Source organism: Trematomus bernacchii, unplaced genomic scaffold (assembly GCF_902827165.1).
Source record: "Trematomus bernacchii unplaced genomic scaffold, fTreBer1.1, whole genome shotgun sequence".
Lineage (NCBI taxonomy): Eukaryota > Metazoa > Chordata > Actinopteri > Perciformes > Nototheniidae > Trematomus > Trematomus bernacchii.
This window is the reverse complement of record NW_022987588.1, coordinates 2,684,588-2,703,077: the sequence shown is the minus strand read 5'-3', so window position 1 is coordinate 2,703,077 and position 18,490 is coordinate 2,684,588. Positions and strand designations below refer to the sequence as shown.

The 18,490-nt window shown below is 39.5% G+C and overlaps 1 protein-coding gene across 4 annotated transcripts; it reads left to right on the top strand.

Annotated features, from left to right (window-relative positions):
- Nucleotides 1-3,224: 3,224 nt before the first annotated feature.
- Nucleotides 3,225-17,543, top strand: LOC117481019 (glutamate decarboxylase 1). 4 transcript variants are annotated; one of them, XM_034128464.1, is made up of 17 exons: nucleotides 3,225-3,589; nucleotides 4,437-4,609; nucleotides 6,258-6,320; nucleotides 7,369-7,524; nucleotides 7,952-8,194; nucleotides 8,357-8,447; nucleotides 11,411-11,523; nucleotides 12,164-12,279; nucleotides 12,378-12,457; nucleotides 12,544-12,598; nucleotides 12,996-13,112; nucleotides 13,197-13,261; nucleotides 14,389-14,467; nucleotides 14,577-14,726; nucleotides 14,822-14,929; nucleotides 15,236-15,325; nucleotides 15,834-17,543. In XM_034128464.1, exons 2-17 carry the CDS (start codon nucleotides 4,534-4,536, stop codon nucleotides 16,005-16,007), a joined length of 1,776 nt encoding a protein of 591 aa, XP_033984355.1. In that variant the 5' UTR covers nucleotides 3,225-3,589; nucleotides 4,437-4,533; the 3' UTR covers nucleotides 16,008-17,543. The 4 variants fall into 4 exon arrangements, with proteins under 4 accessions (XP_033984355.1, XP_033984358.1, XP_033984356.1 ...); XM_034128467.1 differs by lacking the exons at nucleotides 3,225-3,589; nucleotides 4,437-4,609 and having other exon boundaries at nucleotides 6,162-6,320; nucleotides 7,380-7,524; XM_034128465.1 differs by lacking the exons at nucleotides 3,225-3,589; nucleotides 4,437-4,609; nucleotides 6,258-6,320 and adding an exon at nucleotides 7,181-7,287.
- Nucleotides 17,544-18,490: the final 947 nt, after the last annotated feature.

Below are 18,490 nucleotides of genomic sequence, written 5' to 3'. Positions count from 1 at the left end.
GGCTCAGAGAGAAACAAGGAAATTACCAGCCTTTGTTTTTCCTCTTTAGTCGATGTCTCATTTAATTTCACTGGCCTGTTTTCAATTTAGACAGCTAGACTGTTTAAGTCATGTTTTGGTCACAGATTGCAGTGAAAATAATCAAAAAAGGCAAATATAGTAAGAGCACGTCTCCCTGTATCCACTCCTCCTCTCTTCCCCTCTCTCTCTCTCTCTCGCTCTACATTTGGGTTATGCCCCATCTAGTGGTGAGTTTCATACAGCTCCTGGTAAAAGAACAACCCCACCACTTATTTCCCTTTGGTTTTTACATCTTTTGTTGTTGTTTTTTTTACATCACTTCCTTGTAGCTGAGAAACCAAAAATCATCCATTGTCACTGCAGGGTTGCCTTTTTACCAAGTCTGCATGACAGATACTGGTGGTAGAGGACGGGTACACAAAAGATGTGTGACAAGGAGAAATGGGTTTGTTGTGAAGAGTATTGATTGTACACAAAGAGGGTATATTAAACAGACCCCCTGGTTTACTGTGTGACAATTGGTTTGTTGTAACTTGATTAATTGCACATTTACTAAAACTAGTGATAGGTCTATTTTAATACAGCACTGCATGCACTGTAATGATTTGTCCTGTCTCCTTGGAAAATACTAAATCCAGCATCTTCATTATGTGCAAAAAATGCATTCTTAAGTTCAGTTGAGGCAAATATGATTACTCAGCGATTTAATCAAACTTTCAGTGTTTTTATTATACAATCCCCTCTTTTTGTTTCCACAGAGAGTGTCATTGTGCTGATCTGGAGCGTAAGCACAGTAACACAAAGGGAAGGAAGTGCAGCAGCTGCTTCAAAATACATATGGACATGTGAGTATAGCTTTAAGATCGATTAAATAAATGTGAAAATATTCTGTAAGGTAGGCCCTTTATTTTTATACTACCATTTTGTATAAGGGCCAATGCCCGCAAATCAAGATGTTTTTCTGTATTTCATCTTTAATATTGTGCATATTCCCTAATTCCACGGGTCTTTGTCGTTGTAGTTCTTGTATCAGTTGTTTATATTTGAGGGCTTAAATTGATGTGATTTGTACAGGAAGTTATATTACTTCACTCTTCTGTTTGTAAATAATTCTCTATCCCGCAACTTACGCAATATATAGTTTTATTTGTTATTGTTGTCTGTGAGCTTATGTAATGCCGGCTGCTAGTGCTTATTATAAAATTCTTCATTTTTTTAACAGTAATAAACCAATATCTCAAACAATGCTGTGTTGGGTCCTTTACATTTGAGGGAATTGGGCCTGGAGATCCTTAAAAATCTGGGTGTGAAGAGCAAAACAGTTGTAGAAATATCACTGAAGCATTCAAGCATGGGGGAATCAGCTACTGAATTAGTCAGCTGTCTGCGAAGGTCAAACTACCAACTAGCCAGTTAGCCATCCATCTCAGAGCTCTTCCCGCTCTCTCCACAATTCACCTACAAGAAAAATATTTGTTTGGAAAAAGTTAGTCTTAGTCAAATGACCATATCCTAACTGACGCACATCAATGATAGTGGCCCATAAAGGGAGATACAGAAGGTAAAAGCTTAAAGGGGCCCTATTATGCTTTTTGGGGTTTTCTCATGAGGTATGTTACATAGGTTTTAGTGCTTGTAAATGGGCTGCAAAGGCTAAAATGCCAAAGTTCACACAAGTTCACTGCCTATAACGCCTCTATTGAACTCCTTTGTATACTTTCAAAACATAATGACATCACCATGTAACACTCGTGCTTCTATTGGCTAGCGTTCCAACACATTTTTATGTGATAGGCTAAGGGGCGGGACATCTCTAAGCTGTGGACCAATTACAACAGAGCCAGCCAGCTAACCAATCAGAGCAGACTGGGCTCTGGTTTCAAACAGAGGATGAAAAGGGGTGCTGCAGCACAGGCAGTATGAGAAAAATAAAGAGCATTTTTGAACATTAAAACATGTAAACATGTCACAGTAGGGTCACACAATACAAATATGAACCTGACAATAAGCATAATAGGGCCCCTTTAATTGTTCCCAGAGAACCTTTAAAGAAGTCAGGGCTGGACAGCAGCCTTTTTTTGTCCGGCAGTGGCTCAGTCAGTAGGGGCTTGGACTGGGAGCCGTAGGGTCGCTGATTCAAGTCCCCGACCAGACCTAAATATGGAGTGTGGACTTCTACTTGGAGAGGTCCCAGTTCACCTCCTGCCCTGCCGTGGTGCCCTTGAGCAAGGCACCGGACACCCCCCTTCCCCCCCACTCCCATTGCTCCCCGGGCGCTGTACAATAGCTGCCCACTGCTCCTAGTACTAGACTCCTTGTACTAGGATGGGTTAAAAGCAGAGGCCAAATTTCACTGTGTGTGCTGTGTGCTCTGCATGTGTGACCATTAAAGAGGGTTTCATCCCTCCCTATTCTATTCTATTTAAAAGCATGAGCAGCCTGAGGAGCTCTCCAGTGCTGAAAACAACAATACTTTCCTAACTGTGAGTGTAATGTACGGTTTATACAGTGTCACAAAATGACCTTTAATCAGTTTTATGATACAAGAGATAAGAGATCTCCAGAGACTGATGGGTGATTGCTTGTGATTGGCTTGTCTCTGTGTGTGTCCACGCTCGTGTATGATGGTGACGTGTTCCAGATTAATGGGTCGGTTTATAATTAGCTTCATGAAGTATTTCTGGAGTGGCCCATTTGTGACTCTGCCCCTGCAGGAGTCATATTCTTGGTTTCTCACTGCCACCTAGTGGATTTCAGATGTTTCGTCCTTTCATTGTGTCATTATGCCTTATAGGTTACATCTTCACCTTTCAAAAAATCACCCTGTCTGGACAAAAAGTATCTGAAAATAAGATTTATTATGGTGCAAATTCTAGATTTGGCAATGGGAAATAGCGTTTAAATGATCTGTCAGCGTTTTAATCTCAGTTCATTATGTGGGGTTGCAAACTAATTATCATGATTGGAATGGGAGAAATAATTAAATAATATAATTAATGGAGTATTAAGGCACGTGATTGTGTCTTTATTGTTGTGCTCTTGTTTGTTTCCCCACAAAGAACAAAACCAGCGACCCTCTCCCCCTCCCCTCCTCGATCCTGATCCCTCCTCACGTAATGTGTTGCTCATATCATCAAACTTCAAGTCCGTGACCAGGATTCAGACCAGAGCTATATAGATACGAAGACAATCATCACTTCCAAAAGAAAAGTCACACTTCAGGGGCCAAGAGCGGCGCCATTCAGTATCAAACCTGCGGACTGCCTGCAGAAACAGATCAGATATGCAGCACCGGTGGAGGTAGTGCCATACTCGCAGTGACTCATTCGTGCGCAATGACAATAAACACACGGCTTGATTTGAATGTCAGCAAATCAAACCTACTCCAACAAAAGGAAGGTCACCTTGCGTAAGGGTCCAGCAGTGATTGAAGCTCGGGTCTATTTTTTCTTCCTCTGCTGCTCGGAGTGTTGCCTCAGAGCGCAGCCGTTTCTCCTTCAGGACTTAATTTGGTGGTAAATTCACTTTTTCTGGACTGCACCTGTTCACCTGGAGACACGTAATCCCGGTAAGTAGCTTTATTCATGTATGCTGTCTTTCAAGTCTAAACTCAACGAACTATTTCTTAATTGTCCTTGGTGATGCTCTAACAGGTGTTTTAAAAGGTTTACTGTCTGCAAAAATAATAGCTTTAAGTGATATAGTCGGCCTTTAGTTCGTGTAGGAATTTCACTTTCTGCAAATATTTAATTGCTCCATTTAATTGTTCTCATTGAGTCTTTAATAACCGATTGGTGGTTTGTAAAGAGGGATGCAGGATGTCTTTTTTCTGTGGGTGACTTGAATCTGCATCACGATAAACAATGCAAATAATCTCTTTAAGATGATATTTCTCATGCAAGTTTGTAGATTCAACGCCAGGCTAGCTATAGGCCATATTAATTTGAGTAAAATAAAAAATACTATTATTTTTGTAGGCTGCTAATTGCCTTTTTGCCTTATCTCCACATGTTTAATATGTCTGTATTTCATAGCTATAGAACAATTAGTGCCGTGCTATTTATTTTGAGGACAGGCATGAAGCTGTCTGGCGGCTGTTAACCGTCATCCATCCTGAGCAGGATCAAGATATGAGGCTGAAATAACCTGCTGATGGCTATTAACTAGAGGGGTTTCTTTTGTCTGTCAGCAGTTATAGATGAACTTGTCATTTTAGATTAAAAAAATTGTTTTATTCTGTATCCTGAGACGACTAATTGAATCTCAACTTGCAAGACAGACTGTGTCCTTGTAGGTCTGGTTCGCCAACTTGAGCATCTCTTTTAATGTAAAAAAAAAAGCATAAAGAAGAAATAGGCACATATTTAAAAAGCCTACTGTTTATTTTATATGGGATTTTTCTCTTTCCCTGTCAGTGAGACTTTCGTATTGGATGGTATAAAGACAGCTTTTTGGGGGCATTATAGAAAAAACAAAAGTCCCAGGCTTTTTGAGGTGAGGACTTTGGCTCTGATGGCGGCGTCTGCACCCTCCTCCTCTGCCGGCGAGTCGGATCCCAACTCGACAAATTTACGACCACCGGGCACAAGTAGGTCCATGACAGATAATATGCTATTTCACGTGTGCTATTTACTTTGTCGGAAATGCCATTAATCATTTTCATCGAGGGAGAAAAAGGAGGGAGAAAAAAAAGAGTGTGCTGTCTTTTGAGAAGGCTTCCTCTGCCACAAATCACCGCTGCATTTCATTCACCATCCCGACCTCCCGGCTGCTGCTGACAGACGAATGCTGCTGTCAGAAGCTGATACCCTCCACTAGCAGTACACTGAGGCAATTAGCCTGCAAACAAGCCCGAGGCTGCAGCACCGGAACATCAGATCACAAAGGCAAAAATATATTAATTTTTTTGCTGCAAAAATTACAATATTATTATTACTGTGATTTTTTATTATTATTAGTATTATTATTATTATTATTATTATTATTTAAAACTGGGGTGGTGTGTTAATGCATTATTTTTTTATTTTTTTATTTGGTTTGCCTAAATTCGCCTTGGCTGAATAAAGTGCCTGCATGAAAAAAAATGGAAAAAGAAAATTGCCCCTGAAGTGTCTGTTAATTCAGCCATATTAAAGTGGCCCTAATGGTACACTTAAGCTTTGCAGCCTTCGAGAAGGGGCTCTGTAGAAACCCTGCAGCCACCACAGTCCTTTCATTGTGAGCTGGTATAAAAGAAGAAGCCTGCTCCTCATGAATAGAGGGCTAAAATCATGTTACAGATGCATGGTGCTCCTGACACAAATATAAGAAAAATAAAAATCCAATCCACTCAAATGTCTGCAGTGAAAACATGAGCTATTTTTTCTCTCTAATGACATTATTATTGTACGGTTTTGCTTCGTCAATCAGTGAGTGTCTTGTGAAAAGCAGAGATTTTATCATGTTAGGCCCATGCGTAAATTGCCTGTATCTAGCCTTCGAGCTGCACCTCTGAAAATGTCTGAATGCCTTTTTGTCAGCACATCTGCTCGTGTTTCTTTTCTTCTTTTTTCCGTTTTTAGCGGTCCCTTTGTTGCCCATCTCATTTCCCCTGGCTTGGGAGAAATCATTGAGGGGACTGAGTTTAAGTGCGTCCAATGAGCTGAGCAGGGCAATGATTTATCTAATGATCCAAAGCAAGGGGTTAAATTGGGATGTGGGAATGGGGCTGCACCCCTCCCCACACACACACCCACTCCCACCCCTCCTCCCTTAAATTGCTGCTTTTGAGGATGTTGGTCTATGCCTCCACCCAAGGTGCCCCATCCCCTCTGTGGCTGGTAGCCCTTGATAACGCAGTAATTCTCTATCTGTCAGCGGCCAGCCGGCTCATGTCTACTGAAGCTCGCATTTTAACCAGCATCTATCTATTCACTCAATTAGATATTTAGCCTGGCGTGGATCCAAAGGGATAATGAATTTGAAGTCCTCGCCTAGGTCATAAACGGTGACATACAGTGGAAATAGGCTAATCCAGATCCAGGGGCCGGGGGAGGGCCGGTTTAATGTTAAAACAATCCCAAGACTCTCATGCTGGCTATTTTAGTTTCAGTTTGCGACATCACTCCACCTCATATACCTTTCTCCATTCATGTCCACGATTTAAGTGTTTGAGATAAAAATGTACACCTAAATTGGATTTCTTTTTTTTCAAGCAAATGTGGGGCCCTCTAATTGTTCTTAAAAAATAATTTTAGGCTATGATGCTTGGTGTGGAGTTGCCCATGGATGTACTAGAAAATTGGGAATGAAGATATGTGGTAAGTTGCTGATTTTTTCTTGTAAGAAATATGTGTCAGGAAAATATCAAATATGACTTTTCAGAAAGCCTGTAGGCTATGGCCTGCATAATTTTATTACAATGGAAACAAACTCCTGGGCGAACAGGATTGATTTTTAATATCATACAAGCAAGGATTAACCACTTAGATTAACCAATATTGTTTAGTTTATTCCATTACATCTGGATTTACTAATTTAACCATAATGTAGAAAAGGCGAGGTGCACCTGTCGACACTATCAATGTATTCTTGAGCCAATGCTGATTAAATTGAAAAGGGAATATTCGAAGATAGATTTTCTGATTTACACTTTGGAGTGTTTTCCAGTCTAACACAACCCACTAACCCAGGGCGGACTGACATCCCATAATGGTGAATGTCACGCACCAGCGCGCGGTACCATTTTCTAGTATTTTTGACCGACACGTTCTGATGGTTTCATTAAGGCTATTTAATTACCCAGCACCGTAGAAAGCTACACAATACAATAGGGAGATACAAAAAACAAAGCTGTATTCTGGTAGGATTAATTTCAGGGTCTAAACAGCAGGATTAATGTCTTTAAATAAACGGGTTGTAACATTTTCAGATGAGATTTCTGTCAAATACATGTGGAGTATATTCTCTGCATGCTTTATTTATCAATGAATATCTTTTGTAAAATCTACGTCTGGTTTGTTTTTGATCGTGTATTTCGCTCCTGTGACAGGAGTTTGAGTAAGAATTTACAGCCGCTACATGACAGCCATTTGTTTTTGCATGGTTGGAGTTTGATGCTGATGTCACCAGGCTCAACCTCCCACTGAGCCCTCCGCCCATAAATAGGATTCCCTGGGCAGCATGGAACCCTATTTATAAAATAAAGAGCGAGTAAGAACAGTAGCTCCCTGGAGAAAGACGAAGAGGAGATAAAAGTCACAGATTGGAAATTATTAGTAATTCCAGGTAATCAACAAGCTGCAGCTGTCAACATGTATGGGGAGTGTAACCACCCTGCGGACTCCTCTGCTTCTTGTAATCGTTTAGGGTTTTTGCAGAAGAACAACAGTCTGGAGGAGAGGGGCAGAATGGGGAGCTCCTTCAAAGAGCGAGCAAGCAAGAACCTGCTGTCCTGCGATAACACCGGAGGAGACGCGCACTTCAGACGCACGGAGAACGACTTCTCCAACATGTACGCCAGAGGTAAGATGAGGAAGATCGCAGTGTGTTTGATATTTGAAAATAATTGCAATTTATTTGAATTACAACGCATTACACTTAAGGAAAGATATGTGTGGATATTCTAATCTGGATTATAATAATGTAAAATAGATAATAAATACAAGTAAATCATATGCTGATTAAATATTGCTAATGGCAACATAACTAACATAATAATAGGACTGCATTTGTTGGTGGTTATTAATTATTCAATGCTGCTTCAAACCCAACTGTTTGGTACCAAAAATAAAGCTAAAATCAACTTGCTGAGTTGAGACCCAGAGGTCACAGGAAAGTAAATGGTTAAAAAAAATGAACCTGGAAAAACTCAACATATGTGCAAATCTTTATACTTAGGTGAGGAGACACAAACAAATATCAATTAAATGTATGTTTTTTTATTTTGTAGATCTGTTGCCGGCCAAAAATGGAGAGGAGCCCACCATGCAGTTCTTGCTGGAGGTTGTGGAAATCCTTACCACCTACGTAAGGAAGACCTTTGACAGATCCACCAAGGTCCTGGACTTCCACCACCCCCACCAGCTGCTGGAGGGCATGGAGGGCTTCAACCTGGAGCTCTCTGACCAGCCCGAGTCCCTGGAGCAGATCCTGGTGGACTGCAGGGACACCTTGAAGTACGGAGTGAGAACAGGTGAGAACGAAAGAGGCCTGAAGGCGCGCAGCATGGCCTGCGGCAATCAATAACTCCTATTAGCCAGTGTAATGATTATAAGCCATTTTCTCTCTCTCATTCTCAAGTGATTCATTGTTTTCTGGGGATTATGTTGCTTTGTTTTCTCTTTATCAATCGTAGGTCACCCTAGGTTCTTCAACCAGCTCTCCACTGGATTAGACATCGTAGGGTTGGCAGGAGAGTGGCTTACCTCCACAGCCAACACCAACATGTGAGTACTGGGATAACGTCTCATTTATTAGTTGATTTCTTTAAATAAATTGTTCATTGCAGAAACGCATTAATGAGGATAATATTCAAGATTTAAGGAGTAAGAATTAGATCCAGTTTGAAAGTCAATAGGTTAATTTCATGCTAATATCCATTGCCTTTCTCCATTGCCCGTGGAGAAAGGCTTTCAGTTGGAGGAACACTTGAAGTGACATGCAGTAATTACCGTCTCTGGCTGCAGAGTAATAGATTGTCAATCAAGCAGCAAACTAAAAATACATTTATAGAGCTACTCCCCCACGGTGTTGTCATTGTTGCCCTCTGCCCAGGCTGTGGTCACATAACTCAGCCCTGCAGGCAAACTAAATTACATATTGATTCGCATTAACAGTTTACATGGTGTCTTTGTCTCATCGGAAGCTATAGTTCTTGTGACATAACAAAGCCAGGAAGGGGAAAGAGCCTCTCCCCCTCAGACCATCTGCACACAGCCCTCAGTGGGAATCAGTGAGGAGTTTTTCCATGCATTAAGACATTTAGGTTTAGTTTTCCTGAATCTGTGTCTGAGGGGTTTGACTCCATCTGTGTTGTTATCCTCTGTACTATCTGATACTCTAATTTATAGCTCAACATATGATTACATTTAAAACGGCACAAATCATGTACAGAGCAAGACATAATCTACTTCCTAGGAAATTAAAAACATTGTTCATAGACCGAGAGGGTGGGTATCATTTGAGAGGAAATCTACATTTGAAACAACTCAAGGTCAGAACAACTCTGAGAAGTATGTGTATAACAATCTGTGGGGTGATTTTATGGAATGGTTTGGAGCAGGAGTTAAAACAAAACACAAGCATAATTCAGTTTAAAAGGATGTACAGAAACACTTTTTTGGAAAACTATGAGAATGAAGAGAGGTGATTGAAGATGAGAAATTATTGTATATGTATGTATAAATGTAAATGTAAGTAGGAATAACTTGCACAATGACTTAAAGGACAATCATTGATCAAGTAAGGGGTGGGAATTAATAAGCATTTGCTTCCTCCTACTCTCTTTCGGACACATATGATTTATTTTTTTATTTTTAATTATTATTATTATTATTATTAATATGAAGATTCTTTTTGTTGAATATATAAATATTATCGTGAATGTGGATAAATACTGTATTTTAACAATACGGTATTCTGTTTTTTCACATTTGTTATTTTTTATTTGTTATTTTTTAATCTGTTCGAAATAAAGATTGAAATGAAATGAAATGAATGATGAAAAAACGTAATTTCCTTACCTTACCATAAGTCCCAGGTTTGATTCTAGCTCATTTCCATTTGTGTAAACTACTAAATAAAGGTAATATGCTGATATTTAGTGGGGTCGTATGCAGCTTGAGGAAATGTTTTTTATCATTACTGCTTGTGCACTTATGTGGGTTGAATACAATATGCAGTACAGTACAGATAATATCAATTAAACTAGATGGATACTGGGAGAAAGCAAACCTTCACAGAGGCCATTTCCATGAGTGAATAATAATCTGTGTATCAGCCCCATCATTCGTTTCCACTCTGAAACGTAATGCTTTTTTCCTTTGCCCATGCTACACGCTCCTACCGGGTTTCATGAAAACTGGGATCATAGTTTTTCTGTATCTTTCTGACAAAAAGACAAATAACAAACAAACCTAACCAGAAATATAACCTTTGAAGGAGAGTTCAAATGTAAAAACATGTAAATGGTTATCTGTGGATAGATTTCTGTACCAGTAACAATGTGCTCTTTATAGTGGGTTTATAAATTATAACTGATATTAAAAACAGTCCTTGAACATGTTTTAATAGCCCCGTTCATACTGGTACAGCCACCAGTCTTTCTTTCTCAGCTTGTGTGTTATTGGCAACATCAGCGAGGATGTCTTGAACCAGAGGGTGGAGGTTGCTTACATATTTGTAATTTACCTTTATTAATTACTCCATCAACCCTAATTACCCCTGGCAGATATTGACTGACACTAATAGAGTGACAATCACTTCCAGGTCTTACATAATCAGAATCGGAGAGTGTCGCCTGCATGAATGAATGCGGTGAAATTAATGTGCGACATCTGCGAAGTGGCATATGACTTGTTTATTTTTCCCTCTCCGTATTCCTGTGGGTATTCTGAAGATGCTGAGGGGCACAATGCGACATCCTGCAATCTTCCACTGATTCGTTAACTTTCTTTGCTTGAATAGACAGATACTTATGTAATTAGAAGAATATTGGTCAGGAGAAGATGGACGAGCCTCCCTGTGCTGTGAATCCAAATCGACTGTGCTCTTCTCTGAGGCAGAGGGGTTTAATGTACTTTGATTAGACAGGAAATAAATGTGTACTTCAGAGGACAAGACATGGGAAAACAATTCCTACAATGAGAAAGTTAAAGGCATGTGAAAGAACTTTGTAATTATTGTATTTCCTTTGTTTCTAGGGTAGTCCTATTAAAATGGCATTGTTCACGTTTTGAATATTCTCACATTCTATTCACACATTTTGTTTCCATGCTTCTGCAGAAACACAATCCTGATGCTCTGTCAATGAGCCTGTGTGGCATTTGTTGTATCATTTCACTGCAGCAGAAGGCCATTTCTAACACAAGATGGTGTTGTTATCGAAGTGTGACCATTTGCATAATGTTGTATCTGTTCCTTTTCTATTGAGCCAGCAGCATGCTCAGTAGCCATGCTGTAAAATTAAATTACACAAACACATAATGTTAAAAACCAGCATATTTCCTATCTTTATTGATCTCAGTCTCTCCTGCTCACTTATAAAATAAGAATAAAACACCAGAGAGAAAAATAGTATTTATTCAGTGTTGCCTAATTAAAACGCAACAATCCAAAAGCTAAAAGTGGATCTGTGAGTTCCATCCGCCTTTCATTAAATATACAAATGTGTTTTTTTGGTTGGTTTCAGGTTTACCTACGAGATCGCCCCTGTCTTTGTGCTCATGGAGCAGCTGACTCTGAAAAAGATGAGAGAGATGGTCGGCTGGCCGAATGGAGAGGGCGATGGGATATTTTCTCCAGGTGAGAAAGTTCCTCAATAATCCTGAGGCAATCTTTTGTTATCGTTCCAGACTGAAACAGATACCACCAGATGTTTAGGTATGTTTGTTTATTAGCTATGCTTCTGAATTTCTAGTTTGACTTCTAAAATATCTCATGTGGTTGTCATCAAGTGTTGCCATCAAAATGTAATAAATTAGGGATAGCTTGATAGATAATTATTTTACTAATGTAATGACAGCTAAGGCAATTATTTGAATCTGGCCATTATCGGACCAAGTATTGGATCAACGCATCTCTGTAATCAAGTTCTAAATATGGAAAATAGGGAATTTCAATGATATATAGAGTGTTTGGATGAATGTGTATGCACATTACTTTAATGTTGCAGCTATTAAAAGCGGGGCTAGTTTTAAGCCTTATAAACGGCTGTGCAGCCTCCTCTATAATTACGCTTCATATTGTATTAGCTGAATGCATTTCATTTGAATAATCTGCAGGAACTAGAAACTGAAATAAATGTAGTGGAGCAAAACTTTTCCCTCAGAAATATGTGTTGTGTAAAGGACCTTTAAATGGAGTTATGCAAGTACAAGTAACTAACAAGTAACTGTATTTAGTTATTACCGTCCTAACTTCCTACCTCTGTTTGTGTCTACAGGAGGAGCAATCTCCAACATGTACAGTGTGATGATTGCAAGATACAAATACTTCCCTGAAGTCAAGACCAAAGGCATGTCAGCTGCCCCAAGGCTGGTCCTCTTCACCTCAGAGCACGTAAGTCTAAAACTGTCTTTGTATACCTGTATCACAAAGTTTGAATATGTAAGGGTTAATCCAGCCTGAACTGACTGATCAAACATTGCTTCTTGCAGAGCCACTATTCCATCAAGAAGGCCTGTGCAGCTCTGGGCTTCGGGACAGAGAACCTGATCCTTCTGAGCACAGATGAGAGGTTTGCTTTATACTGAACCCACAAGTCTGGTAGAATATCAAATACCTGGATTCATTTACAACTGTTTTGTTCTTCTTCTTCTCCAGAGGGCGAGTCATTCCTGCCGATCTGGAAGCAAAAGTAATAGAGGCCAAGCAGAAGGTAAATGTCAACAGCTGTGTCTCAGACATGGTGCTCTTTGTATCAGTGACTCCATGCAATGAGAAACACCCTGATCCATGGAGTTTACTTGTACCAAAGGAAACACTTGTGTGTGCCAGAGCAGTGAGGATTTGTCAGTAAGGTTAATGCTTCTGTCTGCTCACATGTGATGTTCCCTGGGTCTAAAGTACCATCCTGGAAGTCATCCTTCAAAGGCAAAGTGATTCACAGACTAGAATACATGGGAAGGGGCCAGACAGGAAGAGTGCATTATTTGTGAAATGTGTTTTAGTCTGTGTCTTTGATGTCAACAATCACAGGGAGAGGATCAACATAATTACTTGAATTCAGCCAAAAATGTAATGTTTTTTTTCTCTCCGATGCTCCCTCTTTGCAGGGCTGTGTGCCGATGTTTGTGAATGCCACTGCTGGTACCACCGTCTACGGAGCCTTTGATCCCATCAATGAAATTGCAGACATCTGTGAAAAGTACAACATGTGGCTTCACGTGGACGTAAGATGATATTGATATTATGAAATGATGAGCTGTGTGGACATTTGCATCCTTGTTGTTATAAATGTGTTGCGTCCTGTGCAGGGTGCATGGGGAGGAGGTCTGCTGATGTCCAGGAAACACAGACACAAGCTGAATGGAGTGGAGAGGTAAAATAACTCAATGAGTGAACATTTTAAATGATGATTTATGCAGTACAGGAATACAAGGGTGGGATATTTGACTCATGACGTTCAGTTTTATTGTCACAGAGAGCAAAACTCAGGTTGTGAAGTGTTAGTAACTTCCTCTGTGGGTCTGGACTGGATAACCTTTAGATCACCAGGGATATTTTTTGGCTGATGGTGTGACGATATTTGGTCATTTAATCTGAGATGTATCAGAGTACTATTTTGCATTTGGAGTAATGTCCTACTAATTCAATAGGAAACTGTTACTTCAATCTATTTTATGTTTTACCCTTTACTTAAAGGTGGGGTAGGTAAGTTTGAGAAACCGGCTCGAGATACACTTTTTGTTATATTCCATGGAATGCTCTTAACATCCCGATAGCAATGAATATCTTAAGTGCTTTGACAAGAAATCCATTAAAAAATGTCATCTGTGGAAGCCGTAGTACTGTAAAAAGCACGACCAATCATTTTAGCCGGCCCGGCTAAAATAACTGGATGGCCTACCTGCCTGTCAGCCTTCCATCTGTGCACAAACCTATCTTGTGCCCTCATTGGTCATGTGCGCGTTCGTGTGTGTTGGAGGAGGGGCTCTGTAAGGAAGTGGCAGATTTTTTCCGGCTGTGTATTTTCAAATTCTAGCGCACTCGAGCTGGTTTCTCCAAAATTACATACCCCACCTTTAAATCATATAGAAATATGATACGTTATTTCTTTCTTCTTCAAAGTCAGGATATCTTCCACTCACCTACTTTGATTTCGACAAAGCTTTTTTTGATCATTCTCCATTTATAGCCTTTAAAACATAGCAGACAGCAGATCAATTACAGGGAATGGGAGGAGTCAAATAGGGAACTCAAAATACAACAAAAGTGGCTAATCATGGCACCCCAATCTACCCTCCTTCATGGAAGTTGAATACTAAATTGTTTACTAAATCTGGTTTATGATCTTAGTAGGGGTAAACCTGGACATGATTACAGATGTCTAATACTCTTTCAAAGGACTCATGTCCACAGTTATTTCAATAAAACTGAACTTTTTGTTCCCAGACTTGACACACACACAATCACAGCGCTTTGTTTACTGTTTCAATATCTGTGCAGGGCCAACTCAGTCACCTGGAACCCCCATAAAATGATGGGTGTGCCGCTGCAGTGCTCTGCCGTTCTGGTCAGAGAGAAGGTGAGACACACAATATCACCCCTCCACCAGCACGATCGATAAGCTGACTGTTTTCTGCCGATGTTTAGTAACCTCAGTGTTTCTTTCACCACCACTGTGTCCATTGCAGGGATTATTACAAGGCTGCAACTCCATGTGTGCTGGTTACCTCTTCCAGCCAGATAAACAGTACGATACTTCATACGACACGGGCGACAAGGCCATTCAGTGTGGGCGGCATGTGGATATCTTCAAGTTCTGGCTCATGTGGAAGGCAAAGGTGTGACTTAAAACAAATTGAAAGCCTCTACTAACACCGCTGCCATATCTAGAATGTGATGGTAACAACTCCTTTCTTTTTAATCTACCCAAAAGGGAACTGTGGGATTTGAGCAGCATATTGACAAGTGCCTGGATCTGTCAGCGTACCTCTACGATAAAATAAAAAACAGAGAGGGCTACGAGTTGGTGTCCGAAGGAGAGGTAAGATCATTTAAGCACATTTTTAAATGCAAACATATTGACTGAGAATTCATTTGATACTTAAGATGCAGCAAAAAGGACACCTATCTGTACTCTTCTTACTGTGTCTGGGGTTTTCCTCTCCACAGAACACTTGATTTTCTTCTGTAATAAACGACTGCATCAATGTACCTCATATCTTAACTTGCTTTTAGGATTGATTTGACCATTTTGCATTGCTGACAAGCAGACAAGAAAAGCTGAAATTACAGAAGGCTGTGTTTATCTCCGCTCATTACAAATGTTGTTACCATTTTCTCTTATCAGCCGCAGCACACTAATGTGTGTTTCTGGTATATTCCGCCGGGCCTGCGCGGCCTGCCTGATGGCCAGGAGAGGCAAGAGAGGTTGCACAAGGTAATGACTCATCAATCTGCTTTTCAAGATAAGTTTTAACTGCCCCTGCCCACTTAGGTTGAGTCATAGTGTATTTTGGATGTAGGGATTCACAAAGTAAAGTAATGGACATCTTGTGTGTGCATATGCTTGTTTTTTGCAGTTAGGATGGTAATATTGCAGTGTTGTAAAGTAACTAAGTACATTTACTCATATCAACCCTTAAATAAGACTTAGTTACACCTGGAGTTAAATTCACAAGCTACCTTGCAGCATACAAAGTAAATAGAACATGCTCCACCTTTACCAGCTTTTATAACACTTGAATGCATCGATACTTCTAATCAAAACAAAATATAGTTATAAATATATAATTAATATTATTCTGAAATGGGCCAATATGCATAAAGAGTACTTTTACTTTTTGTGTATTTTGATGATAATACTACTTGAGTAACATTTTATTTGCATGACTTTTACTTGTTACAGAGTTACTTAAGTGTGATACTTTGTGTTTTCCCTGCAACAGGTGGCCCCAAAGATCAAAGCGATGATGATGGAGTCTGGGACTACGATGGTGGGTTACCAGCCTCAAGGAGACAAGGTCAACTTTTTCCGCATGGTGATCTCAAACCACGCCGCTACCAGGTCAGACATCGACTTCCTGATCGAGGAGATCGAGCGACTCGGGCTCGACTTGTAAGACCGACACATAAACTCCTTTTTCCGCCACATGTTTCCGACCGGAGAGCGTTGAGCTTGGCTTCATGTCCCTTCTGTCTCATAAAGACGTTGACATTTTTGCTTACAGATCTTCTCTGGCAATGCACAAGAAATAATAAGCCCTGTGTGTTCTCTGTCTCTTTTGTCAATGACACATATTCAAAACATTTGCACAAAAGGATATCTGAGAAAAGAAACTCCAAACGGTGAGAGAATCACAAAAGTTCACTGTATTCTTGGTAATCCATATGTTACGTCGAATTAAACGTATATAAAACTATAGATTCAGTTAAGATTAAAATCATGTAAAAATGAAATATCAAGAATATTAGAGCACTTAGGTGATTCTTTCTATAGCAGCTATTCAAAAGTTATTTTACTGTGTACTATAGAAAGGTCAGTATTAAAAACAGAATGAAATCAAAATATTTTTTCACAGGTACCAGAGCACAATGTAGGGAACCTAAAAGCATTTCCATTAACAGTATTAGTGTAAGATATACATATATACTGAATATGGTGTACTGACTGATACTCCATGTTGTCTGTGTAATTTCTCAAGCCAGATGCCTCGCCACATTGTACCCTAGCTATTATTTCCCTTTTATATTACATAGATGGGAATATATAACACAGTCATTGTACTTGATCGCTGTGTTTTTAGAGATTTTTGTGTAGATTGTGTATAGTATTGTTACATTGCCTTTGTGCCAAATGTGTCCTAGTTTTACAGTGAGAAAATCCTATATGTAAATCGACCATATAGTATTATATGTAATAGATAAATACCTTTATTTATACCCAGAGATTCTTATTGTTGATAAGTTATCTGCTGTCTTGATCCATTTGTAATGTATCCTTCTTCCTAGTTGGAAACTCTTCTGTATCATATCACAATGTTTTGAACAACATTGAATTATTTTAGTGTATTTGTGAACCAAAGAAGGGTCGAGTTACATTTATGAACATGCCCATAATTCTCCCTTATGGATGGATTCAGATGTTTGTATAAGAATACTTCACTTATCGCCCTTAACTTTAGTGCAATATATGTTGTGTAACTGTGCAATGTCATTGTGATTCACTGACTGAATGTTGTCTAGACACTCTGCTTTATGTGGGAGGCATGACCGGCAGTGCGGCCGCTACTGCCGGCGCTTAGTTCAGATAGAAAGCACAAAGCTAACCCACCTTTTATGCTACAGACATATGTCTGAATTATAATGTGTTTAGTGGAATATGCAACATTTTGTTTGTCTTAACACGCTCAATAGGCACACTTTTATGTTGAGAAAAACAACTCGGGATTATTTATCGTGAAGAGTTTAGCTTGAACAATAACATGCCCAGTGTTTGCTACTGTGATAAGATTTATTGAACAATTGTACATTCCTGAATTAGTGGGATGAAATATCCCTTGTTTAATTCTATGTAGGCACTTTAACTTCATGCCATCATTTGCAGAGTATTATTGTTGTATCCACAGCGCTAATAAAAACATGAGCTGTAAAACTTCTGTGGGCACATTTCTTTTTTACAGTTTGTAATAGGTCAAATATATGTGGCAATCTACAATGGAGAAGTAACGGTCTATGTGGTTAGGTGACGTTAGCTCTACTTACACTGCTATAGTGGAGAGATAAAAACAGAAATTGCCAAAAAAAAATAGGATTATTTTCCCCCAATCTTATTAAAACACACTATATAGAAAGTATTAGACTGAAAAGATTCCCCTTCTACACAAACTGGGGTTGAATGGTGAAGATGACACAATGCAGAAGTTAGCATGAAGCATTTTCATTACACCAGAAAGATAGTTAATGTTTTACATACTATATTGGCTATACATTAGCAAGTTTTGTAAGTCATTCAGAAAAATAAAGTTCATGATATCCTGCATGCTTGTTACTGAGGGGTAAGGTTAGAGCCCTTAATAACAAACTGAAATCCAAACAGCTCTTTTCACATGATGTGGGATTTGGCAGGGTTGGTGCTGCTCGAGCAATTTATGAAATATCAAGGTGATTAAACATTGGTTAAGTATGTTGTTTATGTGGTAAAGACGACCAGGGTTTCCAGGCCAACAAATACATCATTAGAGTAAACAGTCTCTCAGTCTCTTGGTCTGGCTGTTCATCAGTCACTGCCACAGAGAGGTTGAGTGTGAGAAAACTGTCTCCGACCTCTAGACTAATATATGCAAAGGAAGGTCTCCTATTTGGACAGAGCTTAACGATGTTGTAGAATGATTAATTCATCTTAGCCTGATGTTGTCTGTCTAAAACTAGTAGAAGATTTTGGGTAAATGTGCATATTTTCCTCCGTCTCTCTCTCTCTTTTTTTTTTCTGGTACATTTTTTCAATCCACCTGGCTGTCACCCATCGTTGGTCAGATTAATCACCCTGAAGGGACTTTTTATTGGCTGATCATCTCACAGCTGAGATTTCACGAGCACCGCCTGC

What these genes read in the sequence shown, in the direction of transcription:
- LOC117481019 (XM_034128464.1), top strand. Translation starts at nt 4,534, where the DNA reads ATGGCGGCGTCTGCACCCTCCTCCTCTGCCGGCGAGTCGGATCCCAAC. An exon ending in ACATGTGGCTTCACGTGGAC is followed by an intron (nt 13,113 to 13,196) that starts GTAAGATGATAT and finishes CGTCCTGTGCAG; the next exon opens with GGTGCATGGGGAGGAGGTCT. An exon ending in AGTTGGTGTCCGAAGGAGAG is followed by an intron (nt 14,930 to 15,235) that starts GTAAGATCATTT and finishes TTCTCTTATCAG; the next exon opens with CCGCAGCACACTAATGTGTG.